At 38.8% G+C, this 21,913-nt stretch overlaps 1 protein-coding gene across 1 annotated transcript in view; it reads right to left on the bottom strand.

The window, feature by feature from the left end:
* unc5db (unc-5 netrin receptor Db) overlaps positions 1–21,913 on the bottom strand; it is a 756,179-nt gene that overhangs the window by 27,616 nt on the left and 706,650 nt on the right. Inside the window, exons 15-16 of the mRNA XM_039769246.1 lie at positions 14,862–15,026; positions 10,291–10,469 (exon numbers count right to left, since the gene is read on the bottom strand). Of these exons, the coding sequence (XP_039625180.1) occupies positions 10,291–10,469; positions 14,862–15,026 (344 nt within the window). The remainder of the gene's footprint in view (positions 1–10,290; positions 10,470–14,861; positions 15,027–21,913) is intronic.

Genomic DNA, 21,913 nt, shown 5'->3' with positions numbered 1-21,913 from the left:
CTGGGGAGACGCCACACATACTACCCCCATACTACTTGCAACATGTCACCCAAAAAAAGGACACGTCAAGTAGGACAAAAGACACAGACACTCAAATCATATATAAGCAACATCTCCTGGAAGAAAGGTTAGCTCAGCAAGTAAACATCAACTAAAGAAAGGCTGAAAGACAAAGAAAAATGCGTGCAAATAGATCGATTGTAAAAAAGAAAATGAGTGTCAGAATATTCCTCGTATTGATTTGGCTCTATCCTCTACTAATTTACCCTTTACCATAAGAAGGCGACAATTTACAGTTACATTAGCCTTTGCCATAACAATTAATAAAGCTCAAGTTGGCATTTACTTGCCAGAACCAGTATTCAGCCACAGTCAGTTATATGTTGCATTATCAAGAGTTAGAAGTTTTACAGATGTTATTGTCGACGTTGTAGATGGTCCTGAAAAAGGCAAACTGTTGCCAAACTCAGACAGAGTATTTACAAAAAATGTCTATAATTAAAAAAAATAAAAACTTTTTCCAAAATATCTTCTTTAGATATTGTGTATTACAGATTTTTTACAAAGTTTTACACTAAGGCAATATTAATTATACTTACTGTATTGTCATATATGTTTCTATTTTATTTTTAATATTATTTTACTTTAGGCTTCTTGCAAAAATATTTTTAACAAAAAAATTAAGACAACAAACAGAATGAGGTCAAGGTCCCTTGCCATTTAATATACTGTAGACTGTTCCTAATAATGTTTATGCAATACTGTTCTAGTGCCCATTATTGTAACGGGCTTAATGTCTAGTATATACATATTAGTGCTGGGCAGCGATTAAAATTTTTGAACGTGATTAATCGCAGACAATCACAACAATCACACTGTTATGTGCAAAATTCAATGATAAACTCAAAAGTAGTGTATTTCATGTATTTGGTTTGCAAACACTTTAAACAAATAAGGTGCTTTTTTACAGCAGTATTCCCTTTACATAGTAGCAGTTAAAATATTTCTTTTAAATCTCAACCTAAATATTAATGTAATCAAATCAAATATGAATCCAAAGCTATTTGCCACTTCCAGGGAATTAACGTTTTATCTAGTTTGTTATAGAAAAACAAGTTACCCTCAGCCCAGAGCCACGATCACAACATTATAACAGGCACCTTCCGACCAACAGCAAGTTAACATTTCTAAATCTGTTTCCTTTTTAATCTGAAGAGATACCATCAGGAACATTTTCTTTTATCAGGGAGCAGCATAAACTGTCTATGTTCAGTAGCAGTTCCTTGAGGGCTAATTTTTTTCCAAAAAAATGCAGCTTTCTGAAATGCACACAAAGCAATGGTTTCACAAATAAATCAACATAAAACGTCTGTTTAGATGGTGGGCTGGCTGCCTGGCTGTCTTTGTGAGATAGGTATGGTGGGGTGGCAGTTACTGTGAGAAGCAATATGGTTTGTACCTCCTGTCATCGTGTCTGTCCTCCCAGGCAAACGTTGCTTAACGTGCATCAGCTACAGGAACGTGTTCAGCACCGTGATTAGCTCATGCCGGTACCTCAATTTCATTTTTAATCTACAGAACATCTCCAGATCTCTTGCATCAAAATCGGAGTCTGACAAATCAGAGTCCGATTCAACGATAAGACGGAAAAAGTCATCCACGGATTATTTTGCTTTGAGCATTCACTTTAGTATCTATCCACGTACCATTTTAGAAGCTGTTTGCTCTTTGCTACTCATGCACACACAGGGAATCGAGGTCAAATCAACAAACTTAACTTTCCTTCTAGCAAAAACGTATCGAAAAGCGCTGTAACAAGAACATCACTGATCTCTATCGATTACTAGCAAGACTGAGGCTTTTAAAATAAAAATAATAACAAAAAACTGTTAATGCACAATAAAATAATTGTCGGCATTAATTAATTAATGTGTTAACGAAATAATAACGCATTAACGTGCCGAGCCCTACAGTGTGTATATATACATATATATATCTATATATATATCTATATTTATATATATATATATATATATATATATATATATATATATATATATAGATATAAACCGTATTTACTTGTGTACCACGCGCACAGTTTTTGCCTGAAAATGAGCATTAGAAAATCAGGTGCATGTCATACACGAGGAAATGGTGTGCATTATACACGAGGAATACGGTAGGGGGGTAGGTTTGTTTTTGAATCAGTTTGGCATCGTCATTCAACATGGATAGTAAGTGTTTACGCTCTTTCATGGTGGGAGAGAAACTAAAAGTGATTTTGGAAGCAGAGAAGATAGGAAATCGGGCAGCAGGTCGCAAGTACGGTGTTTCAGAGTCATGTGATTGAGATTGGCGACAAAAGAAAGAAAAACTTTCATCATGCAACATAAACAGACGGGCATTTCATGGAAAACATGCCCAGTTCCCACAAGCTGAAGTTGCACTCGCTGATTACATTCAAGGCAGGCGTCAGCTTGGATATGCAGTGTCCACGGAAATGATTCAGGTGAAAGATTGTGATATAGCGAAAGAATGTGGAATACCCATCACTCAGTTCAAAGCAGATGGGTTAAGCACTTCATGAGAAGGAATGGCTTATCAATAAGATGCCGCACGACCATTTCGCAGTGTCTACCAGACACATATGAAGTAAAAGCTATTAGCTTTCCAAAAATACATTATTCAGTTGAGGCAGCAGAAAAAGTATTTAATGGGGCAAATCGGTAATGCTGATCAAACGGCAGTTTATTTTGAGAACCCCTCAAACACTACTGTTAATGCAGTCGGAGGCAAGAGTGTCCCGGTACGCACGGGAGGTAGAGAGAAGCAGTGGTGTAGCGTGTACCGTATGGGACGTCAGTAGCGATAGCGAATCCAGCAGCGAATCGGAAGATGATGATAAAACTGGAATATTTTGGTGAGCACAATAATTTTCCACTTGCCATTACGGTCCTTTACCGATTATCTTTATACGGTTCTTTCTTTGCTCATTTCACAGGGCTATTTGTCATTCCCACCTTTCGCAGCATGGTGTGACAAACACTGAACATTCTGAAGTAGGGGTACTGCTTACAGTTAGTACAATATACTGTATCATGTATATATACATTCGTTTTAATACATCCATTCAGATATATATATTGGTTCAGATATATACATTGGTTGGGATACATTGGTTTAGATATATACATTGGTTTGAATACATCCATTCAGATATATACATTGGTTGAGATATATATATTGGTTGATATACATTGCTTAGGATATACAGTATATATATTGGTTTTGTGGTCCGGAGGGCTTGTGCCTCCTCCATACCGCAAGGGGGCGATCGCCCTGGTTGTATTGGGGGCCACGGGTAGAGGGCTTGGAAGCCCAACCCTGTAGGGGCCGTGGCCACCGCCAGGCGGCGCCCAGGTGCCTGGGGAACCCTGGAGCCCAGCACTTCCGCCAGACCAGGAAGTGCTGGGGGGAAGAGAACAGGGGACACCTGGACGGCTTCCGGGTGCCCAGCCGGCACTTCCGCCACACTGGGGTGTGGCTACGACTGATTGCTGGGAAGCAGCTGGAGCCCATCCGGGTTCCCATTTAAGGGGCCGTCTCCCTCCAGTCATTAGTGGATGTCGGGTGGAAGAGGACAGAGCTGGCGAGAGGACGGGAGGCGGTCAAGAGAGAGGCACAGTGACTGAGAGTGTGGCCTGGACTTTGGGGAATCGGTGCAAAAGGCACTGGGGTTTGTGTACGTTCTAATTGTAAAATATTGTAAATAAACGAGTGGTGGTGTGGTGGAACTATGTTTTCCGTCTGCCTGTGTCCGGGTCCCAGTTCACAGTTTATATATATATATATATATATATACATACTGTATATATATATATATCTATACTAATAAAAGGCAAAGCCCTCACTCACTCACTCACTCACTCACTCACTCACTCACTGACTGACTGACTGACTGACTCATCACTAATTCTCCAACTTCTCGTGTAGGTATAAGGCTGAAATTTGGCAGGCTCGTTCCTTACAGCTTACTTACAAAAGTTGGGTAGGTTTCATTTCGAAATTCTACACGTAATGGTCATAACTGGAACCCATTTTTCTCCATATACTGTAATGGACAGTTCAGCTCGATGGCCGTGAGGGGCGGAGTTGCGTGTGACATTATCACACCTCCCACGTAATCACGTGAAATGACTGTGACCGCAGTACGTAGAAAACAAGGAAGAGCTCCAAAGAGCGCTGAACAAAAAATGCCATTTCACAATTGAGAAGGCAGCAAAAGATTATAAAGCGAGTGATGCATACAAGCATATGCATAAGTGCAGCTACTGCGGAAACAAAGCACGGTGTGAACCGTAAGTTTATAGACACACTCCCACTGCCGTTTGTCATGCCTACGACGAATATGGGATTCGCGAGATACAAGTTTAATGAGAAGACACGAGGTATAAACAAGACTTTGAAACTTTATAACAGAGTTAAAATTGCTGTAGCAAGAAACTTTTAAGTTCCGGGTCTTAGCTAAAATTAAATAAAGCCGTTGACATTGCGAGATCTCACAAGCACAGCTGAGAAGCTTCGATGCATGTACTCCGAGCGGCTCACGTCAACTGACTTTGCAGGACTGGAAAAGATTAAATTAAGTTCATACACACGCTAGCTACCGCTAAATTACTCGCAGGCAATTTCCACAACTTAATACCGGGAATGCCTGTTGAACATCTTACATTCACGAGTACCGATTTGGGTGAACACTTTGATGAATGAAACCTGTTATCTTTACAACGGTTGACAAACACGGAATATAACTTGAACACAGCACATCCTCCAAATACGAACCTGATTGAAAGAAATAATGATAATCAAATCCTTGATGACAGCAACACTCATAACGGTCACAAAACTATTACATTGACAATCATGTTACATTATTTTCAAAATGTTTCCTTTTCTTAGCACAAGCACAGCTGAGAAGCTTCGATGCATGTGCTCCATAACGCATTTAAAAATAACACATTTAATCACACTTTGCATTCCAAGCAAAGGGGAACTTTTGTCAATGCATGATTTCCTGGTACATCGATTACATTGATGCACACATCAGAGCTACAAAAATGTAATAGTCGGAAGAAGGACTAGGACTGATCGGAGGCAAATTTCATTTCAAAAGACTACCCAATGAAAGCCTTGATAAAAGTGTGGTTTTGTGCAAACTGTGCAAAAACGAGTTTGCATACCACTGAGGCACTTCAACCTTACAGTACCATCTAAATGCAAAACATGTTACAGCGAGCACAGAAATTGTGTATGCTGTTAGCACTAGCAGTACGAGTTCGAGTACCAACAAAAGGTGATGGCAGCCCAAACCTGATGAAATGACTGGCTTCAGGACAAAATTAGTAAGTCAACATCTGTCAAACTTACAAATTCTCTCGCAAAATGGATTGCTTTGGACTGTAGACCACTAACAGTGGTGGAAGATAGGGTGTTAGAAAATGTGCTACTGTTAGCGTCAGGAGATCCAACTTTACAACTGCCGTGCCGAAAGACTATTTCAAGTAAAATTCAACAGCTTTATGACACTGAAAAGCAAGCAAATTTAGATGCATTACAGAAAGCGGACTTTGTGGCTCTTATTGGAGATCATTGGACTTCCGTGACCGTTAGTAATTCTAATTACATCTAATTACAAAATGTTCAATGATCACACTGTTTTAGCCTAATGTACAAAATAATTTTGGCTAAGGTTACTCAGAGTTTAAAGATGAAAAGCAGAAAAACTGCACTTTATGTTGAAATTATTGTTATTATTTAAAGACAATACCATTCTGAACATGTACTTAAAGTACTTAGAATACCACTTTATTTTTAAGTCTGCCCAATTTTAGCCAGGGATGATATTTTTGTTTCTGTTTTGAACTGAAATGCAGTTTAAATGCATTTTTTTTTCAGAAATTAAAAGAGCTTGAGTTTACAATATTCATGTCCATGTCTATTATTTGATTCTGTCGCCCACTAAAACCCTTTTAAATTAAAAAAAAACATTTGCGATTTGGGGCAAATTTTCTTGTGCGATTACATACGATTAATCAAGATTAATTAATTACACAGCATCTAATTAATTAGATAATTTTTTTTAATCGAGGACCACCCCTAATATATATATATTATATATATATGTAGATATGTATATATATATGTGTAGATATGTATATGCATATATATGTATATATATGTGTGTGTGTTGGTGTGTGTATATATGTGTATTTATGTATATGTATATATATATGTATGTGTGTATATATATATGTATATATACATGTATATATATATATATATATATATATATATATATATATATATATATATATATATATATATATATATATATATACACACACTCACCTAAAGGATTAATAGGAACACCTGTTCAATTTCTCATTAATGCAATTATCTAATCAACCAATCATATGACCGTTGCTTCAATGCATTTTGGGGTGTGGTCCTGGTCAAGACAATCTCCTGAACTCCAAACTGAATGTCAGAATGGGAAAGAAAGGTGATTTAAGCAATTTTGAGCGTGGCATGGTTGTTGGTGCCAGACGGGCCGGTCTGAGTATTTCACAATCTGCTCAGTTACTGGGATTTTCACGCACAACCATTTCTAGTGTTTACAAAGAATTGTATGAAAAGGGAAAAACATCCAGTATGCGGCAGTCCTGTGGGCGAAAATGCCTTGTTGATGCTAGAGGTCAGAGGAGAATGGGCCGACTGATTCAAGCTGATAGAAGAGAAACTTTGACTGAAATAACCACAATTTGTGAAGCCACAACATGCACAACCTTGAGGCGGATGGGCTACAACAGCAGAGGACCCCACTGGGTACCACTCATCTCCGCTACAAATAGGAAAAAGAGGCTACAATTTGCACAAGCTCACCAAAATTGGACAGTTGAAGACTGGAAAAATGTTGCCTGGTCTGATGAGTCTCGATTTCTGTTGAGACATTCAAATGGTAGAGTCAGAATTTGGCGTAAACAGAATGAGAACATGGATCCATCATGCCTTGTTACCACTGTGCAGGCTGGTGGTGGTGGTGTAATGGTGTGGGGGATGTTTTCTTGAGACACTTTAGGCCCCTTAGTGCCAATTGGGCATCGTTTAAATGCCACGGGCTACCTGAGCATTGTTTCTGACCATGTCCATCCCTTCATGACCACCATGTACCCATCCTCTGATGGCTACTTCCAGCAGGATAATGGACCATGTCACAAAGCTAGAATCATTTCAAATTGGTTTCTTGAACATGACAATGAGTTCACTGTACTAAGATGGCCCGCACAGTCACCAGATCTCACCCCAATAGAGCATCTTTGGGATGTGGTGTAACGGGAGCTTCGTGCCCTGGATGTGCATCCCACAAATCTCCATCAACTGCAAGGTGCTATCATATCAATATGGGCCAACATTTCTAAAGAATGCTTTCAGCACCTTGTTGAATCAATGCCACGTAGAATTAAGGCAGTTCTGAAGGCGAAAGGGGGTCAAACACTGTATTAGTATGGTGTTCCTAATAATCCTTTAGGTGAGTGTATATATATATTTATATGCCAGCAACACTCATGACAATGACAACACAATTACATTGTCAATCATGTTACGTTATTATTAAAATGTTTCCTTTTCTTTTTCATTACTTCTTTAACACACTACTTCTCCACTGCGAAGTGCGGGTATTTTGCTAGTATATATATATATATATATATATATATATATATATACGGTGGTCCAGATCTAATTAGGCAGATACAGATCGTCTGAATGACTTTGATTTATGCAGGGACGATTCCAGTTCAGCAGAAAGACAATTCTTCATGTCGTCATTTCGCACACTTCTCGATGGTCCGGGAATTTTCGGGTGATTTTCTATGTAATAAACTTGCATAAAAATTGCATAATTAGATCTGGACCCCCCTAGATATATATATATATATATATACACACACACATACAAGGGATGTTCAAAAAGTTTCTGCATTTTTATATTTTTTGTTGAAAACAGTGTAGGCTGGAGGAGTAGAAATTGATTGTTTCTGAGAATGTCATGTGACTGGGAAAATCACATCGCAAAGGAAGGTGAATATGTAGAAAAGTGGAGTTAAGCTTATGCCCTGAGGCAGACGCGTGAGTGAGGAGGGTCGGCCCCCCTTCCCCACAACCCAATGAGTCTCTCTCAGATTTGCACTAATAAATCGGTACCATAAGCAAACTATGATACTTAGCACGATGAGAAAGTCACAAAATCAACAGAATGCTCAAGCAAAATATAGAAAAAACCTGATCTAAATCCATTAAGTAGTTCTCTTGTAAAAAGCAGAAGGTCATACAAATGGGTCTAAAAAACTATAAGAAATTTTGCGGTTGGACCACAAAATTTTTAAAACTGTTTCTTAGCATGCACCTATGGGCCAAGGGTAACCTACATTCCAAATTTCAAGTCCCAAGTTGTCGTGGTTCGGAAGATTTTGTGATGAGATATGGATATATATACACACACACACACACACGCGCGCATACAGGCGCATACACGCACACACACACACACACACACAAACTACCATACTACCATCACGGGCTGACTTTGGCCTTTACCTATAAATCCTGCAGCTGCCAGAAGGAGGTTTTCAGTCTTGAACAATGTGCACTGCAGGACAGTACCCCTTTCATCCTGACCAGACCCATACGATTGTCAAACCCAACAGCTTTCTTATTTTGCTTATTTGAGTTCTTGTACTGGAGCACAAAGCGGGCCCTTTTTATTATTTTTGCTAATATAATTAAACAGGGACAACCAGGCTGGCACCCCAACATTTCTTTATAGAACCTGAGGTGCAGTATGCATACTGTATATATTGTAGGTGTATCTCCAAATTCCAGTTTAAACAGTCCTAAGGACTAGCCAACACCTGGTAACGCTGACAAACAGCAATGGAGATGGCGAAACGGCAGCCTGATGAGAAAGACATGATTTTCTACCAACAGCATTTCCACGTGGGCAGAAGAAAATTTTTTTCCTGTCTTTCAGTTTTGTGGCTCAAACTTCACTGGTATAGCTAGTGCCAAGGGAGCTAAGTCTAGAGAAGATTTCCCATTTGGCACATACATCACAGATAGTGAGCTGGAATGGAAGCAACAAGGTAATCCTGACTGAACCGTGTGCACTAACTGCACAAGACTTTTGCTTCTGTTATCTACAGGTCTGAAAGGAATTTACAGTTTTATTTAAATCCCCAAGTGTCTCTTTTAAATAAAGAGTGCAGTGGAATTAAGTTATATTGATTTCTTCCACTCTTTCTTTTTTGTATCACATTCACCTCTGCCTCAATATATAAAGGGAATTAAATTTGTGGTTTCAACTGGCCATTTCAAATAGAGATTTACAAGTTTGAGACACTCACTGCCTGTAGGAAGGCAGAAAAAGAAAAGCCTAAAGCCTAAATTTAGTCACTTGACAGTTATAAAATTCATTTTTTTTTTGCAAAAGATGAACACAGCAAACTTACATGGCCAATAAGTTGGACATGACAAGGGCAAAGAGGTCCAGGGAGTGAATATTCAATGAGAACAGAGGTCACAGCCTTGAGTTCTCCAACAAATTTTGTGTACCACTGGCAGGCTGGACAATCATGTATTGCGGCAAGAGTGACAAAAAATTGCAAGAGTATCTGGGGAGCAGGAGGCTAACCTACTGCTTTGTCTCTTTGCACAATGGAGGCAGAAGATGAAGATGTCAGAGGTAGCAAGCTTCCAGTTTTTTTTTCAGCTCCCAATGGCTCTCTCTAAATAATAACACTACCAGAGCGATTATCATAATGGTAATAACAGAATATCCAGGGAAAATACTTCATGAGGTGTAATGAGGTGTGACTGTTGCTGCCACCAGTTTCTTTTAATTTACTCAGCCAATGAAAACAAGCATTGTTGTTATAACCTTTTAATAGTGTGCAGCAGGAGAGGGGTGAGCTGAGCCATTTGTTGATGGCCGTTTGAATGTTACGGGCTGACTTGCAAGAAATGAGGCAAAAAAAAAAACAGTAATTCTGAGGTGACATTTCTTACTTTTATTAAAACAAAAATGGTAGACTAATGTTTGCCTATGTGTGATCCATGGCTTTAAAGAGCCAATGGTGGGATTTATACTGGTAAAACCTGATAAAAGTGCAAGAAGTGAGACTGGCAAAGAATCACACAGAGAATTAGAATGGCTTCTTAGTCTCCTTGCCTTACCTTTCGATGTTGAGCTTCTTTGCTAACAGCTGCCAGTCTTTGCCTTTGGCGTTTGCTGTGTCAAAGGTAGCGCAAATTCTCTGTCGGATGGAATATGGGATTTTGAAGGCCTTGGGCCCTGTCTGTGAGGTCACAGTGCAGTCCGCCTGGGTGAAGAATGGAATAAGTTCCTTTTCATTCTGAAAAAAGCAAATGCAAAGGAAATGAGTAACTTCTCTACCACAACATGGTGTGCATTTATGATCTCTCTTTAGCATGGAGCTTCACCGAGTATACTAACACTGATTGTGTTTACCAGTGTTTAACCATTTTGTACTTAACAGTCTACAGGCAAAAAATATGGAAGTGAGGAATCCTGAGGCAACATGAAACATCAGTTGCCTGCATATATAAGAGAACCTTACTCAATAATGGAAATATTCATATCATACCTGAAGGCCCACCAGAACAGATAGGCCTGTATTTATTTTATGCTATTTATGGATGAAAATTAGTTAAGTTCATCACCTATTTTTTGAGCCACTGATCTCTGTTGTTCATTTTCTTTTGCCTGTTCCTCCCACTGTTCAGAAGAAAACAACAGGAGGTCTGTTCCAGAACATGTGAATAAAGGTGTCAGGCGTCTTAAGAAAGCAAAAGTTACATAAGAGGCTAGAAGGAAATATCATTGCAAAATGATTATGTGGACTAAGATATAGATGGTGCACACATTTAAATTGAATGAAGATTTTTGAAGGCCAATAATTATTATTATTGTTTATTGTCACTGGAGGAGCAGAGGGAAGGTAAAAGGGCCATATAACATATACAGCAAGCTGTTGATATGATGCTTTGATAAGAATAACATAAGTGTGGAACATAATTATTCAATCACTATGGTTTAGCATACAGTGCCTTGATGGCTGTATTGTGTATCATGTCACTTGTATTCATAATTGACTAAATCTGACCAATCAGATATGCTCAGATTGTAGCCAATGGCATCATTTGATGCGTGGGGATTACAAACTTTAGGGGCTTTAAATCCTGATCCTTGAGAATCCCACCCCCCAACCCTCCTCCATGATCTCAGATGTCCAGCCCCTGATCTTCGAGAGCCCAGTCCCCCTTCTCCCATTCTACACTTTGACACAAATGGACTTGTTGTGTGAAACTCAATGAGGAACTCCAACCCCATCCCCATGCTCTTCAAGTGTGTGAAAACCCAAGGAAATCCCCCATGCTTTTACACACATTGTAGAACTAGCAGCATTGTCAAAGGTGGGACCAAGCCCCTAATAAAAGTTAAAGCTAGCAACACTCCTGATTTGCGCCTATGTCAACACATCTCTGAACACAAAAGTCCAGCACCACCAGGTAAGAAAAAGTGTTTTTAAATTTTGCTTTTTGTACATTATAGCATGGAAAGCAGTAAATACAGTTTAAGCAATGCTGCATAGTATTGTTAAAAAGTGTAAATTTTGTCCTCATTGTTGGTTTGACTTGCATAACACACTTTATACTGTCTTCATGATCTGAGTGGCTGTGTAAGGCTTCCTTCTAGTTCTGTGGGACTTTCTTTTGTGCTAACAATGTTAACATAGTGCTAGGATTTATATTCATGTTTACTTAAATTTTCTGATCTCTCTTTGCCTCTTTCTGCATCTTTCTTGTTTGCATTGTTGGTTTGGTACAATGGAAAGTACATTTTCACCATTTTGGAAATAAATGAAATGTTATTTGGAAATGTTAAAATTGTTTTTGTATGTTGTCATGGACACCACCATTAAGTGAACTATTTTAATGACGGTTGTCATGGCTTTGTTTCCCAGAGTACATCTGGAGTGTACGGCGTTTGACGTTAATGATGCAACACTTTAAAAAGTTGTTCTATTATCTGAAATTGGCAGATGTTTCAAAACAAAGCCTACTTTGTACAGTGAGCTTTTATTTCTAGTATTGTATTATTACAGTATTCTATTAGAGAACTCTTTGGACTTGATTTTCCGGTTATGACTTTTGGCTTAGTTTTTCATCTACTGTATCCCCTGGTTGCTACAATTCAAATTACCTGGATTTCAGTCAATAGAATACATATGAGGGTGCATTGTAATACCAGCGTTATTTTAGAAAACTTACAAAATATGAAGAAATATATAATTCTGACTCATTAGTATTGTTTTTACACTTACCAGTGTGGCCTGTGGGGCTCTAATTTCTGGCACCTATTGTGTGCTCGGGTATGACCCACTCAGAGCCGAGTGATAGGTGAGGAGTTTCACTGGGACAGTACACCTGTCATACTGTAATGCGAGTGACCTAAGTAGTGCTGAAGGGCAAAAGCTTACTTGATCTTGGTTTTCAGCAAGAGTATAGACTGTAAAAGCAGCTCGTCACAATCATTCTGGCTTTTGGGTTTTAAGCAGAAGATATAAGAAAAAATATCACAGGGATAACTGGTTTGTGGCAGGAAAAGAATTTACTTTTTAAGTGGCTTTTCCAATCACTCTAAAGCAGAATTCATCATGTTCTAGTGAATATGAAAACATGAGTCACAAATAAACCATCATGATGCTCTGTGGTCAAAAAAGATTCCTGGGCTACTCTTTGTAAAGAGTACAGTGCATCTCAATGTCTAGGCTAAATTGCCCACCACAACTAGCCATTCTAGCCCCCTAATCATCCCCCGTCTCTAATTGGCTATCTCTTTTCATCACCTGCCATAAAAAAGCAATGGCTGCCGTTGCATCATCTGAGTGGATGCTACATATTAGAGGAGGTTAAAGTGGCTCCCCACTCACTGAAACTTTTTGATTAGTGAGATAAGTGCTATATGAAGTGAGACACAAAAATAATCGGACTGGGCTTTGGGCTTTCCTGGAAAACCATCTAGAGGTCATCCGGACATGAATCATAGAACTATATCCCCTCCTACATGCCCTCTCAAACCACCGACCGGCTAGGTATATCCTGCGAATAGCCCAGTCAGTATTTGCACAACAATCGCTACATGAGTTGCCAAGATAATGTCGAGTGAAAAAAATTGAACAATGAATCATCATTAAATTTTTCACAAATTTTCTTTTTTTCTGTAACGCAGTTTTTGACTGACAAAAACATTCCTGTCCTCGATCATCCTCCCTATTCGTCCGACTTTGCTCCCTGTGATTTTTACTTGTTCCTGAAAATCAAAAGTGACCTGAAGGGAACACATTTTTCTTCAATGGATGAAGTGAAGACAGAAATGGCAAGCCTGTTGAAGAGCCTCCAGCAAGAAGACTTCCAGCACTGTTTCAATCGATGGAAGACACGTATAGAGATCGGGAAGGGGAGTATATAGGTGACAATGTTTAGAATGCTGTAATTCATCAATAAATATATATTTTTTTACCAGTCCGGTTATTTTTGTGTCTCACCTCGTACAAATGTAAAGAATTATTATTATTATTATTATTATTATTATGTACTGGTGGTGTGTTGCTGCTCATTGTTCATTGACCTAACTTAACACTCCCTCATTTACACCCTGGTCCAACCTTCTCAAACTCAGCACCATCATGCCATATTGAGGCTGGGATCATCCTTAAAAAAAAAGTCAGAAAAGCAGTACTTAACTTTGGGGCTATTGTACCCATACTGTATGTGCTGTGTTTTCCATGACACTTGTATTGCATTTATAACTGTAATATTAGCATATTAAAAATTTAACATTACCTTGCTCGGCAATAGCAGAATACTTATTGAAAACTGTTTAGAGAGTCGAATCACGACTGTGGGATAGAACAATGACCTTTATTGTTAACAATTAAAGAGAGACGCTGATGAAGCAAAAGCTGCTAATAAAATGACCCCACAGGTGAAACTTAACAGGATGCAAATCATGTCTTGTCAAAACCAGTTTGGTGATTTGCTGCCAGGCGTGGGGTTGTAACACCAAGAGCTGATTAGATCAAATTTAGGATGCTTTTGATCTCTTGTGGCATTGACTCGGCCTGTTTGGTCAATGAAGATTGTTACAGCATCTTTGTTCGGTCAGCCGGGGAAGATGGTGAGATTGAATCAAGACAGTTTTAGAAAAATCTGTAAGTCTGATTGACTGATTGCAGTGGATGGGGACTCCTTTAGTTGTGTGCAAATAAAACCTCTATTCCTTTTAAAAAACGATCCCCTGACCAGTTGAACAGCAAACCATCAAATGTAGTCTTTGTCTCTCTATATTAAGACAATAATAATTCAAACTTAACACAACCGTCAAGAGTAATATATTTTAACAGTCTTCCCTTGGATGTGCAGTACACACTGCTTAATGTGCCGCTACTGCTGACCCTGATGCTCAGCTAGACTGGAAACATAATATACTTTACCTCAGACAAGGAGAAACACATCTTGGAGGAAGAAAAACCGTCAAGTCATCTTATGCACAGCTCACTGTCAATCACTTTTGTTGAGCACAGCAACTTCTCTTATACATTAAGCAGATTCTTAATGCCAATGCACAAGAAAACAAATTGAATCCCTCAGGACCCCATCGTGACCCAACAGTGTGATTCGAGCGCAATACTTGGTACATTTAAATCTACAGTTGTCCATACCTCGACTACAGACGCATAGACCTGAAGGATCTGCTCGTGGCCCTTCACTTGCCGGACACTGATCTTACACGAGAGCTGTGTGGTGGAGGGGCTGTAGCGCTCCAGAGAAAAGGCACAGTGCAGGGGTTTCTGATTGCTGCACCACACTTCAGAAAAGGGGAATTCCTGAAAAAGAAAAGGACCTCAGTGAAAATGAGAGTGTGAGATGGAATTACATGGCAGTACACAAAACATCAAAAAAAGTGCAAGACCCTGTTAGACCAATTCTTTTTAAACAAATATAACTTACCTTTTCCTAAAAAGACTAAAACTCATTTGAGATAACAGGTGCTAAAACAAAATGTGCCATGCTTGTGAAATAAGAGTGTTAGATTAGGCTGTCATCACACACTGTGACCTCCTTACCTACCCTCAACTATTAGTCTTACAGTCTTATTGAACCACCCAATTTGTTTCTACCTAGCATTCCTAACTTATCATAAAACTAACTAAACCACAGACAAAAGGAGAAACAATTAAAAAAAAAGAAACTTCTACGGTTTGTTAATTTTGTATGTTTTTCGGAGTTCTTAGTAACACATCCAGGGCCGCCTCTGCTGCAGCTTTGTCCTAGGTGACCCTCCCATAGTCCAGCCCATGAGCTCAGCTTTCAAAGCTACACTGTAGGAGGTAGTAGACGAGTAGTCCTGTTAGTCAACATACAGTACCTGCAGTATGATATGTCCATTTCCACTTAGCATCTCTCTCAATATTTCACCATTCAAACAAGTGTGCTTTACATATATTTTTTTATATACAAGGGTATACAAGGCAGCCCCCTCTCAACATTTCAGTACCAAAGTGGCCCCGGTTTTCTAGGTCCAATTTCATGTGTCACAGACTCCTATGGCCCCCTTTGTAATCAGAATATAAGTTTAATATGTCACTGTGCTCTGTGCAAATATTTTAAATCTGCTTTTCTTTTCTTCTCACATGTACAGCTAATACAAAGCCAGATTTAGCACACAGGGGCTCGTCATTTAGAACTGCTAAGCAAGCATTTTAAGACAAGACAAGTTAAGAACAACTGCAAATGGGCAACGTACACTATGTCTGTGTGTTAGAGTCAGCATGAAATTGTATCCTCTCTTTGCCTTGTTTGGAATTGTATTATTCACCTAAGTTGGGGCCTGCACATGAAGAAAGAGTATAAAGCCTTGGAACATTGCCTGGCACACCTTTGAAGCCGACAAAAGGATAGGAGATAACGCCATCCGATCCTGAAAATCCTTCCAGCGCAGCGAAGAAAATGGCAGACTGTTTACATCGAGCTCCCACTTCAGTAATAGTCTTGTCATGGCTTCCTCATCTGTTATGCCACGTAATCGTCATTAAAGTTATTTCTCCTATGTGATTTCTTACCGCCATATCACTAAGGAAGGGGTATTGCCTTTTAATATAATAACTATATAGTTTTGGGTTATGTAACATGCTGCAATTAAAAAAGAACTTATTCCAACCAAGGAGCTAGCAACCCCTGCTGGATAGAACCTCTCACTGTTAAAATGGACATGGCTTAATATGTCCACTTGCCATCAAATCATATACCGTTTTCTTTTCAACAGTAAATGGTTTTGTATATCATTCAACTTAGCAAAATATTTTACAATAATGAATCATTCTCTCTGCTGCAGAATCCAACAATATCCCTGTCTAAATATCTTAATGTCTAAATGAGCAGGTTGTATATATACTAGTGCATATTATATATTACATACTAATGTGCAGCACAGTAGTGCAGTAGTAGCTCCAGCTTCCTCCCACAGTCCAAAGACATACTGTTTAGGTTAAGATTGGCGATGCTAAATTGGCCACAGAATGTGTCCGAAGTGTGTTTGTTTTCCCTGTCCGGGAATTGTTCCTGCACTGTGCCCTATACTTGCTATAATAACCTTGAGCATCCCTGCTACCCATCTCAGGATAAAGTGAGTGTGTAAAATGGATGGATGGATGGATTTTGTACTAATAGGGGTAATCCAACACTCCTTCCCTGGAATAAAGTGCAGGTGCTGTCACTAATTCCCCAGGAGGAAAACATTTGTTCCCCCAACAAAACTTTCACTGACTAAACTCACAATGGAGAACAACTTTACAAATCTGTGCCAACTCCTAAAAATGTCTCCTTGGGGCGCATCCTTAATAAGGCACACATGCAGTAACTAAATATGGTTTTCCAAGGTAAAACAATTCAGAACGAAAACCAGCCTACAATTTTCCCTTGCACAAATTGGGAATCTGTGCAAAGATTGGTTCCCATGCTGTGGATTGTTATGCCAAACACAAAGACACACATTGAGTTGGAGTTCTATTATGATATATTCCTCTAACTGGGGAGTTCAACGTTTGTGTCCTCTCACTCCTCTGCAGTGGCATAGCTAAGGGTGCTCGGAGGGGGCGGTTCACCCCGGGCGGCACATTTTGGGGGTGTCGTTATTGCCCCAAAGGCTTAGTACAATTCGTGTGTAAGCAGCAGGATTCGAAAAAATATCACTCATGAATGAAAAAAGTTAAATTCTTTTATTTTTACCCACAAATGCTTTAAAATAATTTTCAGACTGTCCTTCTGTGACGGCATCAGATACAGCAGTTGAAATTTATGAAGCAATAACAAAAATAAACATAAACATTACACCAATAATAATTTCTAGGAAGATAAACAACTAATTTACAATTTATAATTTCGTTTTGTTATCAATCCGAATGCATTCCTGCTCTGCACAGAAAACATCCCCACTGATCACTTGTACACTACACTGGTTCTGGCTTTCTCCGCGTAATTATATTAAACTAATAATTAGCACACGGCTTATTAATGCGTCTATACTATATTCTTGTCTAGACGATGCTTAGAAATAATTATATGTGAAAAAATTATTGCTGTTTCTCTATATATATGAATAAATCTATGCAAAATGTCTCTTAATTTTTCTCTATACGTCATTTTAATTTTCTAATTAAATAGGTTAACATATTTAGATATGCTGGAGGGCGGCAAATTGAAGCCCCGCCCTGAGCGGCATGAACTCTAGCTACGCCACTGCTCCTCTGAATATTTCACTTTCTAAATGAGTTGAGTTTTGCATGCCAGCTACACTTACCACAGAATACTATGGTAGAGCATTCTTATTAATACAATGTCAAAATTGGAATTGTTGTGAAATTGGGGGTAAGGCCTGCTAAAGAGACCATAAAGGCAGGACCACAAACTAAACAGCCTGCTCAAGGAGACTGACCCCAAATCCAGCCAGCCTCAAAACTGCTGGGAATAAAATGGGAAATAAAAAAAATGGGAATTATAGTTCAAAAATAACATAAACAACAAAAAAACATAAAACACACATGAATTCAGACTGTAACATCACAGGCATGGTTTAAATATCCAGCTTTGCTCACTGGGGACCCTTTCTCAGTATAGTCAGCCTTCTAAAATGTTGTGTTTCCATACATTTAATTCTGTGGAATCTAATAGGGGTCTTCTTGGAATATTTTATCATGAAAATAATAGTGCTTTTACATATGAGTCTGCAACAGCCACAGAATCCGATGAGGGCACCCTAATAAATTTCAAAATTACTATGGTTTATACATCTATCTCATTTAATTGTAAAATCGACATTTCAACCAAGATACGGATGTGTTTTTTATATCACCTCACCTATCCCAGAATCCTGCAGGGGAACCCCATTAAATATTTGGGAACACTTTAGTTTAGATACTAAAAAAATGTGTCTATTACTCATTTACTCTTATGTAATAAGACCTTAACAAACAATTCATTATGCCTATAAAACACCAGTAGATAGGTTAGTCCTCTCTGTGCATTGTGGCATAATAAGACCCTTTAATATGCTGGTCAAATTACCTGTCAATATGAAGGATTCGCAGGTTGCAATATCAAGAGACATATGTCTCTATTAAGAAACCTGTGATGGTTCTAAAGTAAAGATATTTTAGTAGGTCACATTGCATAGACAAATAACCGCTTTACTAATGTTTTGAGCTATTAATACTAGAAGAAGCCTTTGTTAAGGTTTTGTTACTTAAGAGTAAATGAGTAATAGATGCCTCTTTGTAGTAGCTTAACTAAAGTGTAATGCAATATTTAAAAAAGGCCATGGATTTATATGTTAACCTATACTAAACTATGGAAGGTGCCTCTAAACTGCACTTTGAAATTGCTGTTCTTTTATATCCAACTCTCCTTTGAAGGAGGTCCAACTCTCAATATTTCACCTCCACTTATTCTCAGCTGGAGTCACTGGACTCCTCACTTTCAGTCTGAAAGCTAAATTTAATTCAGGAGATCATTAGATCACATGGCATTGACACAGCCACACTCCCAGCAACATACAACTCACATATATGTTAATGTCAAAACAGGCAAAATGGATGGGGTCTTCTGTATCCATCTCCACTTATCCTGCGGGGCCTCCTCTCAAAGGTCCAACAACCAAAAGGGGTTAGGTTTTTATTATATCTGATTCCACTTACTGCTGAATATTACAGTAGTCATTTCTATAAATGATTTAAATATTCATTCTAGATATCACAGAATTTTATGCATATCCTCTAAATATTTTACGGTGTAAAGGGGCTGCCCTTTTAGTGTAGCACAGAATCTTGGCAAGATTTCCTCAGTACCAAAAAGACATTTGAGCATTCTCCTTAATAAAAGGACAAGTGTCTGTGTGTCTGTCCTGATGCTATGTCTCTGTCATTTCAAAAGATGGTGCCTCACAAACATTTTAGTAATCAAATGAATTGCATTTGTCATCCATTATAGGGCGCATCACACACATTTGTAATAATGCATTTTATTAGTACTTGCATTGCAAAATACATTCCAATAGATGGCGCACTGTAAACGTTAACGCTGTGGTCTATGTTGATTACTTAGACCCATCTCAGACGGATAGCACAGATTAGTCTTTACTAAGAGGTGATGCCTGGATAGCCTGGGCCACAGAGCAGCTCTTAATACGCGTCCACACATCCCTGTGTCATTAAAGTACTATTTGATAGAAGATGGGTTTATTATGACCTACAGGGAGGGAAGGAAGAAAGAAAGAAAGAAAGAAAGAAAGAAAGAAAGAAAGAAAGAAAGAAAGAAAGAAAGAAAATAAATTCCACTGTAAATGTTCTGTTGAATAATCTTCTTTTCATGTTCTTATGCTAAATTGACACATTTTTCACTAGAAAGAACTCATCCACAGTCAGGGCAGAGACTGGCAGATGTCCCGGAGGATGGGGGTTTCTTCCCCTGCTTGGCCACAGCATGGCTCTTTTGAAATCTTCAGGTTGAGCTGCTCACTTTGCATAAGGGGCGCAGAGCAGATTAATGGGATCCATTGGTGTCCGAAGCAGCACCCGGCCGACACTCATTACTGGCACAGCTTCTGGCCGATAGCGTACCGTTTGTTTGCTGGCACAGCAAGACTTTAATCAGACTTCTTCTCTTTTCCAAACTAAATAATTATTTTGTACAGAGAGGATGCCCTGTAGGTGTTTTTTTAATCACACCACACCAAGCGGCTGGGATAACGGCAGCCACTGGTTTATCAGAGCAGAGGGTACAAAAACTTTAATTATCATCTATTCCTTTACTTTTTGCTTTTGGGTACAATTTCCCAAAAAGTAATTTAATACATTTTGTAGAAAATATGTGGACAGCAGTTGTCTTGTTTTCTAACATTCAGTAAAGAACAGATGACAGGTAGGACTTAAGCATGGCTCTATTGATCTAATAATTCAAATAACAAGAGTGAGGCTTCAGAGATCCTAAGGCATAGAGTAGTAACCTGCACTCTTCTGTTGGGCATTTGATCAGTAAAAACTCCCAGGTCTTATCTGTAAAACGGTAAAGACTACAAAGAGAGGAGACAAGAACATGGCAAGATTAATGCCCAAACAAAAACATGGGAAAGGGGTTTCTGAGGGTGCTACATATGTATATTGGAATAATAACTGAGCATTAGAATAGGCAGTCTACGTGCTAACCTGGGCTGCAGCCCAGTAGAGTTGAAATTTAGTAACTTGTATGAAACAAAAATATCTGTTCTTCGTTTTTCACAGAAATATTCCTGTCACTAAGCTGGCTGATAGCTGACGGATGAGCAGAATAGTAAGAAAAGAAAGTAATTTGTTGTATTAGTGATAGTTCTTCAGAAATGGCCAATGACTGCATTATATGGTAGCCATCATTTTTAGTGGTAGTGAAGCATACGAAATTGGTGACGCAACTTTTGAATGTGTGAAAAAATATGCCCTGCCCAGAAAACAAAACTTTGCAAACTGGTGGCCTGTAGCCCATAGTTAATCCATTCCAGGTCTAATCATATATTTTTTTTAATAATTCAGATTACAAAATAAGCCTATTTCTTAGTTTTGTAAATAACTAGTGTAAGTACCATGGAGGACAGATGGGCATGCCAAGTGAATGACAGTACAGCTTTTTGCCCATCCTGAGGCATACTGTATAATGGATGGACCAGCGGAAACCGGAGGTCAGGAGCCTTTCCATCCCCTCTGTTTTTTTTGTTTTTTCCGTCCCCTGGCCATTGAACCTTACTCTTATTCGATGTTAATTAATGTAGATTTATTTTGTTTTCTTATTGTGTCTTTCATTTTTCTATTCTTTAATATGTAAAGCACTTTGAGCTACTGTTTGTATGAAAATGTGCTATATAAATAAATGCTGTTGTTGTTGTTGTTGTTGTTTGGACACCTGCAGCGATAGATGGGAACTGGAGACTAGAAGTGCAGTCTTGTCTGCGTCCCTGAGTGCTGTTAGAGGGTGCTGTTGGGGGGGGATCTCCCTGGTTTCCATAAGACCCGGCACTGCTTCCAACAGGACACACTGTGGCACCGGAAGCATTCCTGGGACCAGCTTAAAAAGACTCTGCTGACTCCTGACTCTCACTCAACAAAAGGAGCAGAAGGAGAGAAAGAGACACTTGATTGTAATTGTGGCTGGTTGTTTCTGCACATTTGGTGATTTGTTTGTATAGTTATTA

The sequence above is a fragment of the Polypterus senegalus genome, chromosome 11 (assembly GCF_016835505.1).
Source record: "Polypterus senegalus isolate Bchr_013 chromosome 11, ASM1683550v1, whole genome shotgun sequence".
Classification (NCBI taxonomy): domain Eukaryota; kingdom Metazoa; phylum Chordata; class Cladistia; order Polypteriformes; family Polypteridae; genus Polypterus; species Polypterus senegalus.
The sequence above is the reverse complement of the archived record's forward strand: the minus strand, read 5'-3'. Positions and strand labels throughout refer to the sequence as shown.